The following is a 25,595-nucleotide window of genomic DNA, read 5'->3' on the forward strand; positions in this document are numbered from 1 at the left end:
TAAATCTGGAAAAAAGACATCACATCCGTGACCAAATTTCTCAATTATCAATTATTATGTAACCAGTTACTTGCCAATCACCAGTTTTTTTCAATTTCAGATTACATGGTAACCAATTACTAAGGTTTCCAGTGATAAAATAACAACTGGTTACTAAACCAAAAAAAAATCAAATATTAAAAACGTAAAACTAATAAGAACCGTTGAAAAATAAATAAATAAAGAAGAAGAACAGAACAAAGTTTTGCGAGGATTGGCCATCATAATCTCTTCTGCTACAAATCTAGGTTAAGAAGAAGAAGAGAATAATACAGTCAAATGAGGAAAATTTTGAAACAAAAATTTAAAAAAATATATATAAAACTACTAACACTAAATTTTTCTATAGTATATGGCCATGGCATTCTTTCATAAAATTACAAAAGGATAAACAAATCTCATATATATTCAACTCCCAGTGAACAGTTTAAATAATTGAAGGACCACAGTTTAAATAATTATATAGGAAGATTCTTACCGAAACATCATTGGTATTTATGTCCATACAGAGCTCACAACAAAGTTGTAGACTAGGTCTACGTAGCTTGCAAACTGAATTATCAATTTTGTTTGGTTTGAATTTAAACTTATGTGCAAGAATAATAAGCTTATATGTATATGAAATAAGACATAATGAATGTTTGTATGAAATGATGCTAGAGATGTGAGGCTAGTGTGAGCCTGAGTTAGAACAATATTAGTTTTAGAACAAGTTATAAGACATAAAGTAGAGTCCAAGATAGGTTTGAGATAAGATCTAGACTCAAGCATATATGGAGTTGGAGTGAGCTAGAGACCTACCAAGGTAGGTCTAAGATAAGCATAGATTCCTGACCATGTGGGGTTTAGGATGAGGAACCCTAAACGTTATAAAAATGTTGGGTGAGGTAGATATGTATTGGTTGAAATGGTCATTGTTTGGACTATGAAAAAAAGGTTGATATGAATGATATTAGATCGTGAGATTGGACACAAAAAAGGGTTTCCTTGACCAAGGAGGTCTTTTGGGTGGTGCATCACCCATAGTGGCCAAATCCGCCAACATGTTTATGGTTGAGACATTTGAGTTAAATAGTAATATGGCAATGAATTCTAGTTAATAGGGTTTTTTTTGTTTGTTTTATGTACGTGAATGATAAACCGATGTATGTTGGGCAAGGCAGAGTTCTACGGCTGAATTGGTCAACATGTTTACGACTGAGATACTAAGTAAGAACATCTCCAATGGAGTGTCAAATTTGTGAAGCATTACTAAAATATAACTCATTTTACAAAATAGTTGCTCCAATGGTATGCCAAAAGTTGTGTCAAATTTAGCACAGGCTAAAAGTTGTGTCAAATTTGGCATACAATATAGCATTATGCATATTTTGCATCACCATAAATACTGCATTTTTTTATTTACTTTTATGTCATTTTTATTATTTTAGTATTGCATTTATCTGTCAACATTAAATGTCAACATTAAATGTTAGGATTTTTATCTTATTATTATATTATTATCTATAAACGTCAACAATAAAATATAAATAAAAATTATTATTACTTTTTGTATATTCACAATATATATCAAATAAGCATTAATGAAATATTTATTTTTGCATCAGCTTTTACAATTATGCATTGGAGCATATAGTACTAAAAATTGTGTCAAATATATCACATATTGATTTTTTTAAATTGCCATAGTAGTAGTTGACTAGCTAGTTGGAAATTGACACTAAGATGTTTAAGCTATGGTTTTATATGAATGTATATTTGCTTAAGTGCACTCTCAAGCTCGTGGTATTTATGCATACATGACATTGCATGAGAGTTGCGTATTGGGTGTTAGCTCATTACATTGTTTTCTAATATTTTCTAGGTGTTGTTTGGTTTTTAGGCAACTTATGGATGTCAGACTCAGTAATTATGTTATATATAACTACAAATATAGATTTTCTCTACAGTTTTTTTTCAACAATAAATAAAAAGCGCAGAGAAAATGTTTGAAAGAGTTAAAAATATTATATTTAATGTCCGCGCAAAGAATCGCAGAGAAAGAACATATTTTCACAACTGGCTTATCACAACCGTAGAGAAAGATGTGGCTTTTTTCCGTGGTTGGCGTACAATTTTTCTCTGCAGTCGAATATACTGCGCTTTTCAATACTCTTGAAAACCGCAGTGTATTAAATAAAAAAATTGCAGAGAAAAACTTTTTTTGTATTAGTGATAGTGTGTTCGGTTCATAGGTTTTTGTAATTTAATAACTTTTAGTTTTCACTTTTATGCGTGTGTAATGGTTTAAATTGTTGGTTAATTTTAATTTTTTTTTAAATTTCAGCATTTTTTATAGATATAGATTTACAATTTTAGTGTCTAGATGTTAAACACATTTATAAGATTTTGTCATATGAGTATGTGACAGATGTACCTGAAATACTCGTTGTTACACTAATAGTTACAAAACTAAATAAATTTATTTACAAAAATATGGTCATGAAACTATTAGGCAATCATCATGCCACATGAAACTAATAGTTACCCAAAAAAATTTAAAAGTATATATATGTAGATTTGAGCATTAAGACATCATGTGGTCTTGTTCATGGTGATGTGATGATCATGATGGTGGCTAGCATGTCACCAGGCTGAGGTTGCTCAATGGCACTTGAATGGCTCGTCTCGACGACGATTATGCCATTGAAGGGCTAAGAGATAAACTGAGACGAAATAGAGATGTCAGGGAAAGAAAGAAAGGTTGAGAAAAAGTGGGATTTCATCAATAACTAAATAAAATGCATATGGTGTGTTAGGAAAGTTATTTTGTAATTGGAATTAGATATATAATTTAGAGTAATTACTCAATTTGACATGTTTATCTGATTATATAATTACAAAATAATTATATAATAATTAGAGGTAATTAAGGGGTCCTAATTACACTTTCTAATTCTTATAGTGCCTCATGAGAATAATTTGATGTAATTACACTGTGTAATTATTGATCACTATCAATTTTAAATACTATTTATTACATAATATTATTTTTATGTGTAATTATAATAATTATTTTTGTCAAATATAACAATAAAAATTCATAAATAATTATTACTTGACATTTAAACACACTTCGTATTATTTTAAAATATTCGGTAATTACTCTCCAAACATGCCCATATATAATGTCGTATAAATATTAAAAAATTTTAAATTAAACAATTTTATGCAAAGTTTTCCTAAATTTACTCATATCAAATATTATTATGTAATCATGACAACTGGAAAACTCTTAAAAAGGACATATTTACAACATAAAGAAACACAATTAATTATGGGTGGTGATGGACTAATAATGGTACTAGAAGATGATCTATTAAATGACTCCTTAACCTTCCATCCAAGGGTCAAATCTTACTATATCTTCAATGAGATCGATATATTTGCTGTCTTCGTACTAATATATAATTGTAACTGAGTTTATGAAATTTCAGTACTCGTTTTATTAATGATTACTTGATTGCATATGGATAAGATCAAGAATGAAAATTATTATTTTTTTTAGAAGATAATCCTTCCCATGTTCTTTTTTCATCTCTTTTTGTAAGGTACATGTAGTCATTCTAGAGATCTTTAGGGTTTGTTGAAGTATTTTCTTAATCACAAGTTAAATTTCTTTTTGGTTTAGATATGAAAGATATTTCATTCAATCTAGTTTTTTTTTCTTAAGACACATTTCAATACTTCTTCTACTTAATGGTATCGCTAGAACAAAGTTAATATAGAGTTTTTATTATATGATTATGAATGGGTAATAAGAAGAGTGAATAATACTTTTTATTCAGGAGATAATATACACTCATTATTTTGCATTGACAGGTATGAATATTCAATTATGGTTGATGTAATCTTTTGTTTTTTTAGTTGTCTCATTATGAACAAATTTTTTTAACAGAATATTCTTCACCAAATCATGTAAAAATCTCTCGTGTTTATTATTTTATTGTTGCACTTTGGTTGAGAAAAAAATAAATTGGTAAAAGCTTTTAAAAATTTGGTAAATTATAAAGTAGCAAACCAACTTTCAATAATAATAATAAAAAAAAGTCTAATTTTTATATAGAAAAATATAATAACTCAAACTGTTGCTGCTGTTAGTTAGAGTTTTATTTATTATAGGGATTAAAATTGTCACGTTGTGACTAATATAAGCTATGATATAATTGAGAAGAGATTTCTAACTTTAGGTAAGAAAATAAAGGTAATTAATTTGCCTTTATTATCAAACACTAATAATATAATAATAGTAATAGAATAAAGCTATAAATTACAACTAAACACTATCCACCATAAACTAACAAACTCTAAAATTAGTCTTCCAATTTTTATTTATTTATTTTAAGTAGCAGCAGGCCAAATCCAAATAAACACATCTAAAAAATAACTTTAGTGGAATAGCACTTACAGAAGCAATTGACTTTATTGTCTTATAATTAAAAATAACTATATTTAAATAAAAATACAGACACAAATAATGAGATAAATAAATAAAATTAATGACTACCTTCACTCCAACAACTACCTTCTTCTAGCACCGAAAAGACACCCTACTACTCTTTCTGCAGGATTCACAGAACAATAAATAAGGATTTAAATAAACAACAGAGAAAATCACTTGAGAAATTTTAGTTATCTCTATGCTTATATACATGTACACAAGTATATATGTATATATATCTGAAAATTCTAGACTGCATCCCAGAGTTCCGGTGCACTCTTTTTCTGTTTTTGGTACAGGAATGATTTTTGGCGTAAATTTTTGTATGATTTAGTAAATTGTAGTTATTTAAAATATTCTACAAATTTTCAATACATTCTGAGTAATTTATAATATCAAAAATATAGATCAAACAGATTATCTTCCACATGCATAACAATCACGCGCGACTATTTAAATATTGTTTTCGGCACTTTAAACTATTAGAAATTTCTCGAAAATTTACAAAATATTCTAAATAATTATAATATACATGATCGTAAAAAAATTACACCAAAAATCATCATATTATCAAAAAAACAAAGAGGTAAACCGGTATGGCCATTTTAAGGGTACACCCTAGACGTACCATATATATATATATGTATATTATATAGTATAGATACTGAGCTCAAGGGGTTGACAAGTTTAACAAAGTTATTTTTAAGGAAAAGGTAATCTCAGTGTTAGGTAAAACGGTTGGATAAGTTGGTCAGATTTAGTGGGAAAAAATACCATATATATATATATATATTTATATAATGGAGGGAGTGGCTTGCATATCGGAATATAGCTTTCTTATGTGTTTTTTTTTTCTGCCCCTAAATGGCCAAGTGAAAGCCAACACTGCAGACCTTTTCAACACCAATAAAAAATAAAATAACTAAATAAATAAACAAAAGATCATATTTGATTTTGTCTAATTATCTAAACTTAGTAATGTCGTCCTCGTTGTCCTTATTATTGGGTTAGCCGCCATTATGACAGATTAATCCGGGGAATATATAATCCTCTTTACCTCTTTTTTCTCTTCTCCCTCCTACATTCTTGCCATAAGGTACTCTCTCCTAAAACAACCCAAATATTATATTTTTACCATTTTTATTAAGTTTTTGGATTTTCTTCAACTTTTTCATCATCCACAACTGTTCGTTTATGAGTTTTGGCTTTCTGGGTTGTCTAATATACACTTTGTTATTATTTATTGCATGGTTTTTGGTTTACTGACCTTGTTTATTTGCTTGTGTATGGTTTTATTAGGTGGAGCATAAGCTTTTGAGGGCTCTCTATTTATGTATTTTAGATATATTCTTATTATTTATCTTATTGGTATTTGATGAGTGCTTGAGATATATTCTCTCTTGCCTTTATTACCATCTCAAAATCCATTGAGCAAAATTTGAAGAAAATAAGTAATCATGTGTGATACCATGTCTGGACCTCTTGAACGCCTCGTTAAGACAGGTATGATTTTATAACTTGTATTCAGTTTCTTCTTCCTTAATTCTGAATTTTTCTTCATATCTGATTATACACACACATATACATATATATAGATCATCATAGCTATATACAATGAGAAACACAATCAACTATATATAATGTCAATCTGACTCAATATAACAAGGAATGAGACCAGTCTTTTTAAACAAAACTAACCTCAAATTTCATAGCAAATCCTCACTCTCCCAAAATAACATATTAGAGCCAACAAAAACTCTCATTTCATGGCTGCTGTCATTATAATTAAGCCATCATGATAAGTAAAAAGCAGCCTGACAAATTCATCACAGTACACTCCTAATTAAAATCAAATAATGCATGTCCAATTGAACTATGTTCTCCTTGAATCCAAATTTTGTTATCTCTTTAGATAGTTCAAGCTTGAAAAAGTTGAGGATTGTTAGTTAACAAAATTTGGTTTTTCTCTTTTATGGGATATTATGCAACAAGAACATGCCGTTCTTTGGTGCTATATGCATATGAAAATAGGTATTTGTGAAGAAAATAAAATGAAATTTGGTTAAGAAAATATCCAAAGCCTTACAAGTTCTTTTTCAAGTAGGAGTGTTTAATGTATGTTTGTTCCATGGAAATTGTTCACCACTTGCCATGATAAAGCCATATAATTTCTTTAAGTTTCTTATATTTCTTCTCTTTTCTATTTTCTTGAAGAATTTTCATGTAATTATAAGTATTTTGCTGTACACCATGTGCTAAGGCGATCGAACTTATATACAGGTTTCGAAGAGAGCTTCGAGGATGAGAAGAAGACAAGACTTGGATCTCTGAAGAAGAAGGCAATCAATGCCTCAACCAAGTTCAGGAATTCCTTGACAAAGAAAGGAAGAAGGAACAGCAGGGTTATGTCAGTCACCTTTGATGATGACATTGATGCTGATGAGTTGCTAGCTGTGGATGCGTTTCGCCAAGCGCTTATCTTGGAAGAGCTATTGCCCTCAAAACATGATGACCATCACATGATGCTAAGGTCAAATTTTCAAACTCTCATATACATCACATTAGAATTTCAAAACGATTGGCAAATCAATCTAACGTTTATGAGTTGATGATGATGCAGATTCTTAAGGGCCAGAAAATTTGACATTGAGAAGACTAAGCAGATGTGGACTGATATGCTGCAGTGGAGGAAGGATTTTGGTGCTGACACTATCATGGAGGTAGGTATTCTACCATTCTTCTTCTATCCAAACATGCCATTTTTGTTGGGGAAACCATTTAATTTTGTCTATTTTTTCTTGAAGGAATTTGAATTCAATGAGATAGATGAAGTCCTAAACTACTATCCACAAGGACATCATGGAGTTGATAAGGATGGAAGGCCTGTTTACATTGAAAGACTCGGTCAGGTTGATTCGACCAAGCTTATGCAAGTTACAACAATGGACCGTTATGTGAAGTACCACGTTAGAGAATTTGAGAGAACCTTTGTTGTCAAATTCCCTGCATGTTCTATTGCAGCAAAGAAGCACATTGATCAGAGTACTACCATTTTGGATGTCCAAGGAGTGGTATGTCATGATTTTTGCTCTCACTTCATGTCTTTTCTCAATATAACAAGTTTTGAATTGAAGGAGTAGAGTAATTTTGAGAAGGATTGTGGAATACTGTTTTCACAAACCTTAATGTCATACTTGTCAGATGATTATCTTGATCTATTCAAACATAAAAGATGATATATTTGCTTGGTTTCTAATTGAGTTTTTCTTGTTCAGGGGCTTAAAAATTTCAACAAGGCGGCGAGGGATCTTATCCAGCGCCTTCAAAAGATTGATGGTGACAATTATCCTGAGGTACTTGGCCTTATTCCTTTATTTGAAGCCTTTCTTTACTTAGATTCTCCACCTTTCTTCTTATCTTTTTATATTTTCTATTCTACTTGACAATGGATAATCTCTTGTTCTGGACAGACCTTGAATCGCATGTTCATCATCAATGCTGGTTCTGGATTTAGGCTATTGTGGAGCACTGTTAAGTCATTCCTTGACCCTAAGACCACTGCAAAAATCCATGTAAGAATCCTCTTCCTCTACTAACCTTAAACTAATGGTAATTTCAGTATATTGTTGAAGATAAACAAGTTGTATTCTATGCACCAGGTTCTTGGTAACAAGTACCAGAGCAAGTTGCTTGAGATAATTGATGCAAAGTAAGTTTTTACCATTTTTCTTTCTCATCTATCTATAAACTTCATAGTTTGCTCATGCTTAAGCCTAGTTCCGTAAAATTTCTCTTCCCTCACATTGTTGGTTTACAATTCAACCAGTGAACTGCCAGAGTTTCTGGGTGGAACTTGCACTTGTGCAGACAAGGGAGGCTGCATGCGCTCTGACAAGGGTCCATGGAATGATCCAGAAATATTCAAGGTGATCTATACTACCAACCCTCCTCTTGTTAAGTTTGTAATATCTTAGCCATTTATGCTAGTGAGTATTGAATAGAAGATAATTGGGTTTGTTATTTTGATGAGTCAGATGGTTCAAAATGGTGAAGGAAAATGCACAGGAAGAGTGCTATCAGGCATTGAGGAGAAGAGAATCTCTGGGGATGAGAAATCAGGCTCAAAGGTACTAACTCCTTGACATGAGTTTTCTTTCACTATTTAATATAACTAACTTTTAGTATTATTCTCATCGTTTTGTTTTATGGTTTGAAATAATTTAAAGAGATGCCATTCTTTCAACTCGGAAACAAGCCAAGACGCTTCAGATTTGAAGTGTCACTCTTCAAGACTTCAAAGGGAGCATTTGGAGCATCCAACATTAAGTCCTGTTCATGAAGTAATATCTCTAAACTTTCAGTGTTAAATCTTTCAATTTCATGAGGCATGAAACTATTGTTTGATATCCTCTTTCTCATCAACACCAAATAATTGCAGGCTGATCAAGTAACCAAATTCTACAAATACAACAACTTTGCCCCTGTGGTTGACAAAGCTGTGGATGCATCTTGGCCTAAAGCAGTCAAAAAAGATAAATTTGGAAGCAGTAGAGGTACAAAGAACTGTCACAACAACGCTTCTTTTCTTATTTATTTCCATAAGGTTTAACACTACAGAATTCTTCTCTCTCTTAAAGCTTTTGCTGTTAATGAAGCCTGCAAGACAACTAATGGCACAAGCAACCAGCTGTTTTCCGGAATCATGGCCTTTGTGATGGGGATTGTCACTGTAGTCCGTCTCACTCGAGACATGCCAAAGAAAATCACTGAAGCAGCGGTCTATGGCAGCCCTGTTTACTACAATGAGATCACCATGATCAAAGGCAGCCAGTTGCCTGCGCCTGCACCCATCTCAAACACCGAGTACATGAACATGATGAAGCGAATGGCTGAATTGGAAGAGAAAGTTAGTGTTCTAAACATGAAACCGGTAGTCATGCCTCCTGAGAAAGAGGAAATGTTGAATGCAGCCTTGAACCGGGTTAGCGCCCTCGAACAAGAGCTTTCAGCAGCCAAGAAGGTACAACAAACAAGCACCTACTTTCATTTTTTTCTTGAACTCTTTTGCTAGTGCTAACTGATGTTACAAATAACAAATGGTCTTTTTCTTTTTTTGGTTATTGTAGGCACTTGATGATGCTCTTGTTAAACAAGAGGAGCTTGTGTCCTATGTTGATAAGAAAAAGAAGAAGAAGAAGAACAAGTTTGTAAGTAACTAATCTAAGTATATTCTATTTCTAATCACCTTTCCAACTTCTAATTACTACTTACTAACATGTTTTTTTCACCTTCTAGTTCTTTGGATTTTGATTGCAGAACCCATTTTGCTGGTGAGTGATATGTTGTGAACGCTATTTTTATTATCTGCTGCTACAAAAACGAATAGAAGAGGTCATGAACCGTTGATTGAAGTTGGTGGCGATGTTGATTTTCAGCCCCACTAATTGTATTTCAAAATGCTCGAGTATGTATTTGCCTTGGTTATTCTCGAGTCAAGTCTTCTGTAAATTAATGATCTTGTAAACAGTGATCTATTCCCTTGACACTTTTATATGTATATTTCGAGTTATGTGGCCACCAAAGCATCAACGCGAGCTAAAAAAGAAGCATTCATTGCATAATTACCTATTTTTTCTTCTTTTTTTTAATCTAAAATGATGTTAAATTGTAAAAGATCTAAACCAAAATAGGGCCAAGTTAATATCATACTTTTAAGTTTAACTTACTTGTGTGTCTTAACTAGAGCTCATTGGTATAATGTTTTCTTATCAAAGTCAATTCTTTCACAAAAATTAAATGGCAAGAAAATACAAGCAAACTGCACACAAATCGTTTTGAGAAAAAAGGAACCCCATGCACATACAAGGTTAGGACTCCTTCTCATTTTGGATTTTTGGATTAAAAAGATCACATCATTAAAGATTGGTGTATCATTTGTAAGATCAAAGTATGCTTCATCCAACACACTAAAATTGACATTTAAGAGATCCTTCTTGTAGTCTCTCTCCATCAGGAAAACGCTTCACCAGCATGATTTCTTTTTCTGATAGCAAGAACCAAAATAAAGTCTGTTAAATTCCACTCATCGAAACATATAAAGGGATATATTATGTATTTATTTCGAGATCTCGTTAGCATACCCTGAGCCTAGCTTCTTCTTGTCTGTCTATGTACGCGAGTAGTTCTTCTTGCCTCATTAAAGCTTCGTAAAGAGCCTGCACCAGAGACACATAACACCAAAACATTAGTATCACAAACATGTTTAAGTGCATACGTATTTTACGTTAAAGTAGACAACAATGGATATAGCCGTAGGGAGGAAGTGATGGGTTTCAAAAACAAATAGAATGTGCACATAACATAAGTAGACTTCCAAAATACAAGTCTTGTGATGTGACCACGAATGTCAAGGGCAAAGCATTTGATATTATCCAAAAAAAATTAACAGCATATGCAAATAATTTCATTAAGAGTTTTAAGTAAAAATGAGCAGTTATATGTTTGTTGCAGATAAACATGATTCCAGTGAATGGTACTTTCTAGTTCTTTTCTCCTCCAAATGAAATAATAGATTACTGAGAATATCACCTTTTTGGTAGCAATTAGCTCAGCTTCTAAGGCATCCACACGACAAACAGCGGCATTAAGCAATTCCGCTTTCTCCGAGGGCATTTCAGATGGCTTTGATTGAAGTGTATCAACCTTGTCCTCAAGCTCTCCTAGCCTTTTCAGTACTGTGGAGAGGATATCTGCCTCTGTAAATGATGGAGTTGATGAAGGGGGTTGACAGTCTTCCTTGTTTGTTGCATTAAGAGTATGATCAGAAGTATTTTGGTTACAGTTAGGCAATGTCTTAGGAATCTTTCCAGTTACCCGATATGTCATTGAACGTAAAAGAGTGATAAGAGTCATAAAGAATGCAGTAAGCATGATAATAGTCTGAGAACGAATTCCTTCTGAAGTTTTTGTTGTATCAGACGGGGAAAGGGTTCCTGAATTGGAAACAAAATGTTCACTTGATTGAGTCACCAGGGACGTAAAAGAACAAATCAAAGCATAAAAACATGACACTCAATTAAACACAGATATCAAACATTTATTAAATGAGCTTTAAGATTTATACATTCAATAAGATCAATTTAGCTCAAGTTCAAAAAGTTGAATGAGCGTCAAACAATCCATTAAAAAGGAGAGGAAATGCACTCCGAAATTGTTTGTCCAGCTAGTTTGACAGCTCTCTTAATTACTGAAAACTACTCATCTCTCCAACTTAAAATTATTAATATCTGCCTCATCTCTTAGCACTAACACCAATTGCACTATGACCTTATATTAAGTGTAATGAATATCCCCATTCATGTTAACACAACTAACTTATTGTCCTAAAAAAGCCACAAAAATAAACTCGTGAGGAGCTTCATTATTTTTCAGATACTTTTAGTTGCGAACCTATGACATTGATCTCTATACAAATCTCATGGTTTTTCTGGTTAATGTTTATGATCCTAGTTTTAGTTGATAAGAAGATAACCAATGAAATTAACATGACAAAAAACTAAAAGGTCATCAAGGAGAGCTTACAGTCAAAATGCCTTACGAAGCACTTAAGTAAATAAAAGCAGACACACACACATAAAACAGCAGCAAATAATAATAAATGAAGAAAAACAAATTCTAACAGACGCTGACAACCTTTAGAAGATTGTGATCGTTGAAGGGACTGCTTCTTCCATCCAGCATCAACGGCCTTGTCAACCATGGGAACATACTCATCATACCCAGAGAAGTTAACAGCATAGCTTGCTTTTCCAACAGTCTTAGCCTACATATTCACCAAAACACATTATAAATAACTACCTTTCACCAAAAAACTGTAAAGAAATTATAAAAATCTGTGTACAAATTTTTTCAGTAGGCCATTTTACATATATTTTGTTTCCACTCGTATATTTCAAGTATATTTTATATGAACTATACCTAAAAGAACATCATGTTTTCTTTTCACAAATTGGCAACCCACCTAACCCTACAATATTAGGGTAAAAAACTAAAGCAATTGTTATGTAGTTGTCCAGAAGGGTCTAATCATTTGAGCTGCCTCTCTTGAGTATGTTATGACATACAAGTGTTATCTCAGTATTCTATATCCTTAATATATAAGGCAGGAGAAATACAAACTGAGTCACTACTCTCAATTCACATATTCAGAGAAGGCCATGTCATAAATTATATGAAGTTCCAAAACAATGGGTCTTAACTATAATATGACTGACATTAATACATATAAACATTATATTATATATATATATATTTATTTATACATATATACACACACGGTAATGATTTAACATAAAAGATGAAAACATACTTCCTCACGAACAGGAGTCAACCGAAGATGTGAATAACTCTTTATTGCTTTAGGAGAAACAATATCTTCAGCTTCAGAACCGGACTCAGCAGTAGATGTATCACTACCTTTTACCTGCTAGAAGGCACAGACAAAATAATTATGTAATTACCCAAAAAAAATGTAAACAATTCGGCATGTTCCATACTAATACAAAGTCAAGATAATTTATGAAGTTTTACCACTGGGTAGCGCGGTTTAATATAGGTAACCTTCCCCTCGCTGGTTATAACCTTTACAATCTGCCTGGCACGTCGTGCTTCACCATTGCGAACCATCTGTGGAAAATAAGACATGAAAAACAGCAATCATTGGTTTCTGATTAACAAGGACTAAAACTGGTTTATAGCAAAAACTTGTAAAAATATTATACAATAGAAAAATATAGTTGGTCCAGTTTAACCTTCAATATTTCTGGGTTCTTCCACGGACCCTTATCAGATCGAAGGCACCCTCCCTGGTCAGCACAGGTACAGGAACCACCTAGAAAATCTGGCAACTCACTGCATAATTTTCATACCATTACAGATAATTAATCATAATATAAATTGCAAGAAATTGTGATAGTAATAAATGAAAATGTTGAAATCTAAAACTAAAAATAAAGATAAATAAAAAGGATAGATTGAACAGAATGTCACAATCTTATTACCTGACATCAATGATTTCAAGCAGTTTGTTCAGGTATTTGTTTCCAAGAACCTAAAAAATTTCCCACAAAAGGACAGAAATAGTATCGAATGTAAGTGAGCTGCAAGATTAGACAATACATGAAAGATGAATAAAAGCAAGCAACTTGGCATACATGAATTTTGGAAGTCGTTTTAGGATCTAGAAAACTCTTCACAGTGTTCCACAGCAGTCTAAATCCCGGACCAGCATTGATGATAAACATTTGGCAGAGAGTCTGTATCATTTGAAATGATAAAAAGGAACTTCATATTTATAAAGAAATATAATATCCAATTCTTATGATTAATTTAAAATAAGTATCTTGCTCAAAACAAAAAATTAAAATAAGTATCAAGTACAACATAGATAAAAGCTGAGATGACCACAATTATGTACCTCAGGATAGTTGTCTCCGTCAATCTTCTGCAGACGCATGATCAGTTCCCTTGCAGACTTTGTAAAGTTCTTTAAACCCTGATTAACAGAAAAGGAAAAAGAAAATAGGAAGAACACATAAATAAAATAGTATTTCAACTGTTGCAAATATGAGTAGCACATACTAGGACAAATGGTTATACGCAACATACCACGCCTTGAACATCTAATATTGTAGTGCTTGAATCTATGTGTTTCTTTGCAGCAATGGTACAAGCAGGAAACTTTGTTGCAAAAGTTTCCTCAAATTCCTTGACATGGTATTTTACATACCGGTCCATAGTTGTAACTTGCATTAGTCTATTGGGATCCACTTTTCCCAATCTTTCAATATAAATCGGTCTTCCCTCCTTATCCACACCGTGATGTCCATGGGGGTAATACTTTAGAACTTCATTCTTCTCTTTGAAGTCAAACTCCTGAAAAAAATATAGAAATTAGCCAACAAGAAATGCACTTTCTAATGACTGCAAATTCAGAAAATAATTTCAGCTGCAATTACCTCCCTGATATTGTCTGCACCAAATTCCCTCCTCCACTGAAGCATTTCAGCCCACATATGCTTTGCTTTCTCAATATCGAATTTCCTTGCTTTCAAGAACCTGCCAATAGTACAATCCTAAAGTACATTAATGCTTGCATTAGAGAAAATATAGACACATTTTTACTCATTTGAATACATGAATGGCCAAAATCAATGAAAAAAAAGTCTCCAAACCTCAGCATCATATGATAATCATCATGTTTTTCAGGCAGTAATTCATCCAACATTAGTGATTGCCGAAATTGATCGACAGCCTGTAGCTCTTCAGCATCTCGAACATCCTCAATGGAAACAGAGCTTACTCGCGTATCACTTTTACGTCTACTGCTCTTTTTCTTGAGAGAATGCTTAAATTTAGTGGAAGCATTTAATGCTTTCTTTTTCAAAGACCCAATTCTAGTTCTTCTCTCATCCTCTGAGTTTTCAAAGTCAGACTTCCTTTCTTTTCTCTCATCACTACCAGAAAACCCTTCAAAGCCTGCAACATAATAACATTGCTAAATTAAACTACAGAAGAACCCGACAAAGATTCCAGTGACCAATAAAAGAAACAATCTTGAAAAGAATTAAGCCTAATTAAATAACAAATTCTCAAGAACTCCTATATAATTAAATAATATATGTGAAACATAAACAAGATAGGATTTTCTCTGAATTTTGACATTGGGCAAATTGACACAATTAGATCTTCCGGTGGCTAAGTAAGGTACATTCTCAAATTCATGGCTCAAAATGGTATTAAAGTTAACATTGAACTTCTAAAAATTGGCAATTTGGCAAAGCCAAAAAAAAATACACTTTACATACCTCGATCTGTTCCCCCAAAAGAACAGAAACAATCCCCAACCCAAACCCAAAAAAATACACCAAAGTATAGACTCCAACAATTTATCGGTTTACATTTCTATTTCATAATCACATTTTCCTAACAACCAAACCGAAACCCTAGAACCAGAAAACTACACACAATCATATACAAAACCCATCAAGAAAAAGAATAAGAAAAAAATTAAAAAAATTTAAACCGACTCACATGGTCTTGCGAACCGGTCAAGCGGGCCAGACATTCTCTTCCAAAGTTCTTCTACTTCTTCTTATTCGTCGATATCCTCTGAGCAACAGTGTCAAGCTCCGGTGAAGTAATAATGCCTACCAGAACCCCGCACATTCCGATCAAAAAACCCTAGAAATCAAAGATCGATAGACACATCGATACACAAAATACACGTACACACCCACACCCACACATATACATACATATATACATACACAACCAACCAAAAGAAAAAAATTCACCTTTGTTTTCTCTTAACACGAATCACGAGGAATATCGGCTGCGCATTAATGGAGAGAATCCGATCCAGAGCGTTCTATAACGAATCAACAGGAATTGACCAAGAGCATTTAAGGTGTACGAAAATGGAAAATGGAAAATGTAAATATAAATATATAAATATATTTTATATATATACGCCGATTGGCCCTAGGCGACGGCGATAGTTAGAGAGAGAAAGTGTAGAGAGAGAGAGAGGGGAAAGTAAAAGACAAGTAGGAGGATTATAGTTGAGAATGAATAGCTATAGAGCTCGGGAGATGGGACCCAGAGAATATGGTTGGGTGCCACGTGGCGAGTGCACGGTGAGCTTGGGTGCACTGAATTATTAACCTGCCGGCGGTGGTTGTAGTAAATACAGTGTAATTGAGTAACTAATCATTTGCTTCACTGTGGTAAGGGCTACGTATTTTACGGTGATCCCTCTCTCTCCTAAATATCCACATGGAATAAAAAAACTTTTTTTACTTTTTATTTTTAATTTCACTAGTTTACAACAACTCACTTTTTTACTCTCACTATATTTTTTTGTTTTGTATGAATTTTTTAATATTATTTTGTTTACTATGTACTGTTTTTTTGGTTATATTTTATTTGTTTATATTAAATTTTGAAAAACTAAAAATAAAAAATAAAATGTGTCGGTAACATAAAGTTAATTTGGGTGGGGAATATACATATAATAAAGTGATGAAAGAGAATAATTTTATTTTTAAAGTGAATTTATATTATTTTTTTATGGAAATTTGAAGGTAATTAATGAGATAATCATCTTTGACTAACAAAAATAAAAATATTATCTTTGTTTCTAATTGTTTTACTCTTTTAAAATTTGAAGATACATATAGTAATGTATTCTATAAATATACATTTCTAAGATATTAAAATCAATCACCCAAAATCCTCATGAAAAAAAATCCATTTAATGTTTTTTTGGATAATTGAAATCATTTCTAAAAAATAATTATTTTTTTATTTATGGATTTAGTTAGTTGTATTATTAATTTTGGAAAGAAAAAGATGCTTATCTATTCATGTGGACATTGTTAATAGTATTTGGTCTTAATTTTTTTTTAAAAATTGTTTTCACATTCAAATACATCGTAACAAATAATAAATTCACACTTTGAACACATAGTTTTACAAAATTTTAACTTTAAGTTAATAAATATAATAAAATTAATTATTATTGATATAAAAATTAAAATATAATTAAATTATCTCTCATCCGTATTGACCTTATTATTAATATAGAAAATAATATAATATAAAATAAAATTAACTATAACTACTATTATTATATTATTTTTTATGGGGAATTGAAAGTAATTAATGAGATAATCATCATGTAACTAACAAAAAAAAATATAATATTATCATTTTTTTTTTACAAATATTAGCTGATCTCAAAAGTCATGTTAAATTTGGCATATGTTAAAAGTCCTCATATACAATATATCATAATGTATATTTTTTATTATTTTATTATTTACTTTTATGTCATTTTTATTATTTTATCTATTAGCATTAAATGTTTTACTTTCTAACTTATTATTTTATTATTATTTTTAATATATAGTATATTAATATTTTGTGTCAAATATAACACAATATTTATGATCTTATCTTTGTTTATTAATTGTTTTACTCTTACAAAATTTGAAGAAAGAATTCACCCGAAATGTAAAAATAATAATGTGGAAGCAATAGAATCCCCTTTCCCAAGATTTATATAGTATTGTATTTTATAAATATATATTTCTAAGATATTAAAAATTATAAAAAAAAAATCCATACAGTGTTATTTGGATAATTGAAATTATTTTTGGAAAGATTCTTATATTCTCATGTAGACATTGTTTGATGTTTTTCTAATTTGTTTTCACATTAAAATACATCGTAACAAAATAATTCTGAATTATTCCATATTCTCGTTTGTCACGTAGTCAATTATTTTGTATACAGATAATACAACACTAAAAAAAAATACAATATTATTTTTTCTATTTTTTGAAAGTGATTATTTATTTTTATTTTTTTCAAAATTAGTATATTGTTGTTTTTTATTGACCAAGTAGATTTTTAACCCCTCGTAAATTTCGACTTTTACGAGATTACGTCAACTCCAATAAAGTAGGAGCTTAATTATGGGCGGAAAGAACGGGCCAAAAGAATGGGCCACAAAAGCGTTTAATAGGCCCACCAAATATTACAGATTCATGCCTTTATTTTCCACATTTTTCAACAAATATTTTTTTCTTCAAAAAACAACAAATCAAATATATCTTTTGCTTTTTCATTCCCATATACTACTCATACCCCTATCATTTTTGACTGGTTTTCAAATAAAAAAAGAAAAAAATATCATATATGTTTTTTTTTCTTTTTCTTTTTCTTTTGATTTTATTTGTTTTGGGGCTTCATTCATCATTTGGTACCAACTGACCAGCTAAGAGCCCACAAAGAATCTGACATTTAATCACGCGTTTCATTGCAATTATGAAAAAAAATCCAAACCCAAAAGTCAATCTGCTGGTACTATAAAAAAAATAATACATTTGATTACTTGTTTATATAAATATATTTATATAAAACAAAACAATTATAAGTTATGATTTTTGGTTGTGACTTTTTATCACGCTTTGTCTCAAGCATTAGAAAATTTTCACAAACAACTCGAGGACTGGCTTCTCACATTATGTTTCCAAAAGAAGAAATTCACTCATTGTCCGTACAATGCTAAATACTACAAATATATATATATATTAATTAATTATTTAACAAGAAATTAATCAAAAGGGTTGTTGACCTAGCTATATTAAGTATAATTTGCTGGCCTAATTATACTTAATAAAATTAGTCAAGAAATAATGCTAATAGTAAATTTGTTTTCTTATGCGAATAATGTATTTGACATAATTGGAAAATTGTCAAAATTGAAATTAAAGAGTAAAATACAACAAATGATATGATATGTGAAGAGTTACATATAATTATTATTATTATTACTACTACTTTTCCCTTAATGCAAATTACAACAAAATGATATTTGAAGAGTTGGACAAATGGACCATTTAAAGAATCAAGATCCTAACTAGGTTCTTTGGTGGTTAGATATTAGGATGAAAAATGCTTGTGTCTAGTCACTAATAATCATCATAACTGTTCCACCTATCCGGGTCATCTTCTTCGCCCTCGTCGTACTTCAAAGGGCTATTTTGAACATTGGTAACTTCCGCTTCTTGTTCTTGATCTTTAACAACTTCATCCAACTCAGATTTTGTATGTTCTTCCTGTAAGAACAAATATATACGGGTCAGATGTGATTAGAGCAACATTCTAAGCAACACTCAGATTTTTTAGCAGCTGAACACTAGAATAACTATGATTCTTTCATTCTTGGGTAATTTCAAAAGGTTGGTACTAGAATATGATGTAAAATTCAAGGAGAAACTTGTATATAAATTCGCTCGTCGATTATTCATCTTTGTGCCAAAAGAATGCTCAAGTCACATTCGAATAGTATAATATTTGAAATCTCCAAATGGGATTGTAGATTCCATGTTCTTCTAAGCAACTAAGGACAATTACAATACATAGAATGTTGTCCCCCAAAATTCCACTAGCTTGTCATGAGGACAAAAGCCACTAATCAACAAGATCAGATGGATTTCAACAAGCCAATATGACTTTTTTTGTCAGTTGGTCTATACAAGTGATTCGGTCACGCCATGTGTCGATTTACCCTATTTAGGTAGCTATAAAATTATAAAGCATAATGTGCTTCTGAGAGTATATAATTGGACACAATAATGAAATATAATTCTCCATAATATTATGGTATTTCATGGCAGCACATTAGCATCTTAGCATAAAAGAATAAAAGGACAAATACATACATTAGCATCTTAGCAGAAAAGGACAAAATACATACATTAGCATTTTGAGTAGGCTCCTCCACTTCTTCCTCCCCTGGGAACCAATTGGACTCATTCCCATTGGCCTCTTGCTTTGCTTGAGCAGCAAGTTCTTGTAGCCGCTTGATCACAGACTCAAAATGCGAATGATCTGCATGCCAACATTATATTAATTAAAAAAAAAAATAGAATAACCTTACACGTGCAAACTCACATAAAAAGTCATATGAGAAGCAAGAAACTGAAATTGCAAAATTAGATCCCTATAACTGCAGCTCTCCTATCCAGAGAATGATGAAAAAAAAAGGTTGAAATTGACTTTAATTTACAATCTACAAGACATGTATGTAGAGAGGCAAAACTATTTACTTCTAACATGCAGTGCCATAATATGTATTTCTTCTAACCACTACTTCAATCACCAAAAGCATCAATATTGATGTTTGGCACAGCAAAGTCTTGCTCTGTGTCATTTGGTAATCAATGAACTTCATTCTTCTATCTAGCAGAGCAAGATTTCCTTGTTTATCAGGCCCTGGTTTCTAGCATCAGGTTTCGCTTCTAATCAAACAGAAATATATGAAAGAAACAAATTTGTTCATTTATTAGGTACAACATTTCATGATACTGCATTTATAAAAGCCAGCACTGATGCATGTAATGTGGAAGAGAGAGAGAGAGAGAGAGAAGCAGAGGAATCATGTTCACATATCCCATTTTAGTGTGTCAATTCATCCAAACAACGAATGAATGAAGCATCTTTTAGTTTCAAAGAAGAGAGAAGAGCAATAAATAAGGATCTCACTCACCTTTTGTCCGATTAGTCAGGGCATCAGAGAGCCGCAAGGGGTGTTGACGCTCTTCTTTCTTAAACTTCAATTTCACTTGTTCCCGTGTTCGATTGGGAAAAAGTTGTTGTATAATGGTAAAATCTGTCCCCATTTGTCGAACAGCCTAAACCACATTTTAAGCATATATTAGTTGATATAGTGTTGATATATACTAAAATGTCAGTCAAAATCAGTAAAACTAAAGTTCTGATCAAATTCACATTAATTATGGCAGTTAAACTGTAACTCCCATGCCTCATCTCAAATCAATCACATAATTTATATAATGGCCTTCCAATGGAAATCAACAATTTCTAATAAATTTACCTCATAGAAAAGTTCTGTGTCGTGTTTTGACCACCTTGTACTGGGTGTTTTGTCCATAAATGAATGATAATTAACGTAAGTGGAGCTTGACTGAGCCCTGTAAGTTGGTTGATCTTCATCAAAGTGTTGGCCCTGTTCTGAATGAAACATCTCTTCATTGTGAGAAACATCCTCACGGAAAGAGTCATTGGCGCTGTTGGAAGGAATTGCATAAAGATATTAGATCAGGCAAAATAAAAATGTATGCATGAAATTCATTTATCAAAGCCCCATGTTAACTTATCTAGCAAATGTAGATTAATTGTTTTGAGTTTCTTCTAATTCCATATCAGTAATTTTGAGAACACCATGATCCCACTCAATCCCCAACACTCTTTATGATGTCTTTTAGCAAACCGTTTTTAGTTCATTTGACTCGAGCTGAAAATAGTAATCAAACAAAAGTTTTTGTTTTCAATGATGTTCATTAAAAGAAAGGTGGGGTGGGGTGGGGTGGGGTGGGGGAAGAAAAAGGAAAAGGAAAAGACCCATGTCTAAAATATTGGCAATCCTAGTTTCAAATGTATAAATATTTATATATATATATATCATCAAGCTGCCCTAGTAAAAGCACTAATTAAAAAATCAGCATATAATCCTGTTTCTCTCACTAAATAAAAGTAGCCATTCCAATATACTATTGCATCACATGGTTTAGGTTGAAGCAGGCAGCAAGAAGAAATAGAGTTAGCTAAAAAAGTCAGGCACCTTTGATTTGTCTGTGGTGTCTTCAGCTTTGCTGCATCTTTAGTCTGCACAAATAGATTCCAAACCAGGAAAAAAAAGTACATATAAATCAAATAGCAAACTTACAACTTCTATGGCTATAGAAGTGCAATGAAGTGAAAAAAAATAAAGAGTATCATGTCCTCCCATAAAGAGTAATTTGAAAATTATGTACCGCCATTCGCTCTCTATGCTCGGCAAGAAGAATAAGATCCTTGATCGGTAACCTCAGAGGATCAATTTCATCTTCTGGCATGTCAAGTAAAGCTTTGTCCACTAGAAAAGAGAAAGTAAATCAACATCATAATTTCAAAACACCATGCCTCACATTGTGTAGGTATCAAAAAACAATAACAAAAAAAATCAGGTAATTACCCATCCTTTTTTTACGACGAGTCGAATGAGGGAACTTTTTGGGAGGTTCTTTAGTTTGCTCCTCTGATGCTTGCTTCGAGCTCTTACGCTTTCGAACAGGTTTCTCTTTTCCAGGTACAGGTTCCTTTACCTTTCTTGTAGCCTTTTTCTTTTTAGATGTACTATCCACTCTATATTCCTCATCATTATCCTCTTCTTCATCTCTATTAGAAGTACAGGGAGGGTCACAAACAGAGCCACTAAGATCATGAACTTCATCCACTGGATCATCAGAAAGCTGTCTTAAATCTTCCCTCTGCTGCTTTGACGATTCCCTACCTTCAATATCCTGCATAGCAGCAGATCTTTTGCTTCTTCTAAGACCATTTGGCTCGGTAGAACTTTCTCCTATTTTACTCTTGCCATCCTGAACAATCAAATGTAAGCTGAAGATTATACACAGAGCATCTTACAGGCCAAATAGTAATTGTAACTCAAATTTTGGTTCAAAAGGTTACCACTTCTTCTGTTACAGGGTCATCTTCTACCACTTCTGAGTGGGTAGCTTTTGCAAGATTGGTTGGTTCTACATCCTCTTGAATTTCGGAGATTGGATCCAAAGAAATAGAATCATCAAATGTAGCTGATGAGTAATCAAGAATACCTTCACTTGGAAATTCCAGCACGGAGCTCTCTTGGTCATATCCTTGGTCAAGAGGAACATTATGGACAGCCGGTAAAGGCACACCAGATCTAACATCAGCTTGGGGTTCGTTTGTACTAGGTTTCTTTTTTCCCTTCCCCAACTTGGCCTTGGGTTGAAATTTGCCAACACGGTGACCTGAACATCCAAATTTTAAGAGAAAAAAAGAAATGAGATCAACATAAATACAGTAGAAATATAGGAGGCAGCTGCAGCTACTTTCTTACATACCAGATGCAACGGTTCCCTCATACATTTCGAAATCAAACAAATCCTCAGCAACCTGAAATTTGATTAATAACATAACATAGATCAGTCCATCAAAATATAATATTTCATTTCTTCAAAATAATACTGATATCTTATTTATCATACTAATCTTTACCATTGTTTTTGACCTTCCGTCATTAATCTGAGCTTCCTCTAGTTCATTAGAAACAGCAGTTTTACTGAAGGACACTGGATCTTGTGTTGAATGATAATCAGTACAAATTTGAGATGGTGCAACATCACATATTGTGAACGATGAAGAGTCAAATGAATGATGGGCTGGAGCACTCAAATTTTCCTCCGAGCGATTTTCCATGTGAGAAGTGGAAATAGGACCTTCCACATTATTATTAACACCATATGACGTCAAAAACTTCTCACTGTGCTGTTCGTCCATATGAACCTTAGACTGTGACTTGCTTGCCTCACTCCCTGGTAGTAAAACACTAAATATAATAAAGCTTTACTTATCCAAAACTAATGAAGTACTCCACAAGGGATTGAAATTTTTCTTCACAACTCACCTGAACCACTTGTAGTTTGAGTAATAAAATCATCAAGACATTCCAACCCAGAAAATATGTCTGCATTCTGAACATGACAACAATTATCAACATAATGTTCTAAAAGCAGAGGGGAAAAAAACATTAATATTCAAATCTCTTACTTTACCTCTCCTAAAGATTTCCCAAAGCTAGATTGCCAATCTCCATTTCCATCTGGAACCACATCCTCTGAATGTAAAGGATCTATGGAATGTGATTTCCCTGTCATAGCTATAGACTCAACAGATTGCAAAGAGTCCTGGAAAATGGACTCTTTGGAAAGTGATTTCTCTGTCATAGCTAGGGAGTCAACAGACTGCAACGAGTCCTGGACAGCAGACTGCAAAGGATCCTCCTGGATAGAGCCTAAAACTGGTCTGTCCATTAAATTTGGAAGGTCTGACGCAACTCCTCTAGTTTCACCCTTTCGAGGCTGTGCCTTCATCTTAGGTCGGAACTTATGACCTGCCAAATTAAAAAAGTTATACTAGCCCTTAAAGCATATTCGAAACATCATAACAGTAATAGTACTGATGTTATACTTACTGTTATTTGTCTTGGACTCAGAAAGCAAATCATCCAAAGGATCCACATCGAGCTGCATTGTTACTACCTAAAGAAAACAAAAGTATAATATGATCAATACCAAGGGTCATTTTTTCCATCTAAGCCATCATCTCTTTCCATGAAACTCACATATAATTGTCTATATACAGATAAGATTTTTTGTTAATGTAAAACTAGTTTAAACATACAATGGATGGAAGCAAATCACCAAACCACATTAGACAACCTCACTAAATCAGCTCACTCTACCTCACACTCCTTTAGAATCATGCTCTTGTTCAATTTAAAATACAAAATGCTTAGTGTGCACCTCATAGCAGGTAATTATCTCATTAATTTTTTACCTTAGTATTGGATATTGCTATTACAATTACAGAAAAGACATTGTGTAGAAGCAGCAACTGAAATTATTGCATAAATGAATCACTACATTCAAGTTCTAAGACATTCAAATGTACATAATTTTAATACAACATTTCTCTTGAGATTCATGGTCATCAATTCAAAAAGCTTAAACCTCTTCTTGTGAACTATTTTTCTCAGGTGTGTTCAAGTAATACAGTTACAGTGTGATTTCATCTTAGAGTATCCCTATATACATACTATACTGTACTATTCAATTCTATACTATGTATCCCTATATATAAACCATATATTAGAATCAATAGATAAAAAGGCATGACAAATAAGAAGATATTAAAGCACCTTACTGTTTCTGGACTATGGAATATCAATCAACTTCTTCTCCTATATTGAAAAAGAGAAGAAACCCAATGTTGAAGAAACCCACTGTTGGCTTTCCTTTCAGTAAAGCGCCATATTTGACTACGCACATTCTTCTTTCCACAGCCCAGTTCTCAAATAATTAAGCTCGTACACAGGTTACCCTTCTTCTCCACAATACCCAAAACACAACACAGAAATAGACCCAAAATTTGCCCACGACAGAGAAGGTGGCTCGAAAAGATTGGAGAGACGACGAGAGAGAGAGAGAGGTGTAGAGATAGAGAGGTGGCGGAGCAAGGGTGGCTCTGTTAGGACACGGCTAAGCGTCAAAGGGTTAAGGGTGAATTTGACCGTGTGAGAGTGAGAGCATATAATCATAGAAACCCAACCAAAAACTTGGGCTTGGGCTATAGTAAAAGCTTTCATTTTTTATGGAAAATTTACACAAATAGCTCAAAAATGCAAACTATTTTAAAAAATACTTTAAAACAACTTATTTATACATATACCCTGTCACATCAACATGGTATACCAGAATTTAAATAGAATTGGGAAATAGTGCTTCCCAATTTTTTTTATTATAAATAGTTAAACTTTGATTAGTTACTGATAAGATAACGATTGATTGTTTTTTAATAAAAAGCTTTATTTTTAGATTATATTATTTCAAATACTTTTTGG

At 32.4% G+C, this 25,595-nt stretch overlaps 3 protein-coding genes across 8 annotated transcripts; 1 reads left to right on the top strand and 2 right to left on the bottom strand.

Annotated features, from left to right (window-relative positions):
- The first annotated feature begins 5,465 nt into the window (after positions 1-5,465).
- LOC133781748 (phosphatidylinositol/phosphatidylcholine transfer protein SFH3-like) lies at positions 5,466-10,140 on the top strand. Of its 3 annotated transcripts, none has more exons than XM_062220817.1 (15): positions 5,466-5,615; positions 5,819-6,022; positions 6,800-7,049; positions 7,140-7,239; positions 7,324-7,590; positions 7,795-7,872; positions 7,990-8,091; positions 8,179-8,228; positions 8,346-8,445; positions 8,554-8,646; positions 8,746-8,859; positions 8,958-9,072; positions 9,175-9,539; positions 9,646-9,726; positions 9,836-10,140. In XM_062220817.1, the coding sequence occupies exons 2-15, from the start codon at positions 5,977-5,979 to the stop codon at positions 9,851-9,853; spliced, it is 1,779 nt and encodes a 592-aa protein (XP_062076801.1). In that variant the 5' UTR covers positions 5,466-5,615; positions 5,819-5,976; the 3' UTR covers positions 9,854-10,140. The 3 variants fall into 3 exon arrangements, with proteins under 3 accessions (XP_062076801.1, XP_062076800.1, XP_062076799.1); XM_062220816.1 differs by having other exon boundaries at positions 5,467-5,615; positions 9,157-9,539; positions 9,815-10,140; XM_062220815.1 differs by having other exon boundaries at positions 5,467-5,615; positions 9,157-9,539.
- Positions 10,141-10,268: 128 nt separating this feature from the next.
- LOC133781747 (phosphatidylinositol/phosphatidylcholine transfer protein SFH8-like) lies at positions 10,269-16,102 on the bottom strand. 3 transcript variants are annotated; one of them, XM_062220813.1, is made up of 15 exons: positions 15,874-16,102; positions 15,611-15,726; positions 14,752-15,055; positions 14,536-14,635; positions 14,186-14,452; positions 13,995-14,072; positions 13,732-13,833; positions 13,579-13,628; positions 13,330-13,429; positions 13,109-13,204; positions 12,888-13,004; positions 12,212-12,341; positions 11,108-11,511; positions 10,660-10,734; positions 10,269-10,562 (listed from the first exon to the last, which is right to left on the bottom strand). In XM_062220813.1, exons 2-15 carry the CDS (start codon positions 15,642-15,644, stop codon positions 10,542-10,544), a joined length of 1,878 nt encoding a protein of 625 aa, XP_062076797.1. In that variant the 5' UTR covers positions 15,645-15,726; positions 15,874-16,102; the 3' UTR covers positions 10,269-10,541. The 3 variants fall into 3 exon arrangements, with proteins under 3 accessions (XP_062076797.1, XP_062076798.1, XP_062076796.1); XM_062220814.1 differs by having other exon boundaries at positions 12,888-13,001; positions 15,611-15,760; XM_062220812.1 differs by having other exon boundaries at positions 15,611-15,760.
- A 2,676-nt stretch (positions 16,103-18,778) lies between these two features.
- LOC133781749 (uncharacterized) lies at positions 18,779-25,264 on the bottom strand. 2 transcript variants are annotated; one of them, XM_062220819.1, is made up of 14 exons: positions 24,899-25,264; positions 24,168-24,234; positions 23,749-24,086; positions 23,601-23,667; positions 23,192-23,508; positions 23,038-23,089; positions 22,622-22,944; positions 22,125-22,530; positions 21,925-22,025; positions 21,732-21,775; positions 20,985-21,177; positions 20,637-20,781; positions 19,845-19,978; positions 18,779-19,203 (listed from the first exon to the last, which is right to left on the bottom strand). In XM_062220819.1, exons 2-14 carry the CDS (start codon positions 24,223-24,225, stop codon positions 19,057-19,059), a joined length of 2,325 nt encoding a protein of 774 aa, XP_062076803.1. In that variant the 5' UTR covers positions 24,226-24,234; positions 24,899-25,264; the 3' UTR covers positions 18,779-19,056. The 2 variants fall into 2 exon arrangements, with proteins under 2 accessions (XP_062076803.1, XP_062076802.1); XM_062220818.1 differs by having other exon boundaries at positions 24,894-25,264.
- Between the last annotated feature and the right edge of the window lie 331 nt (positions 25,265-25,595).

The sequence above is a fragment of the Humulus lupulus genome, chromosome 6 (assembly GCF_963169125.1).
Source record: "Humulus lupulus chromosome 6, drHumLupu1.1, whole genome shotgun sequence".
In the NCBI taxonomy this organism is placed as follows: Eukaryota; Viridiplantae; Streptophyta; class Magnoliopsida; order Rosales; family Cannabaceae; genus Humulus; species Humulus lupulus.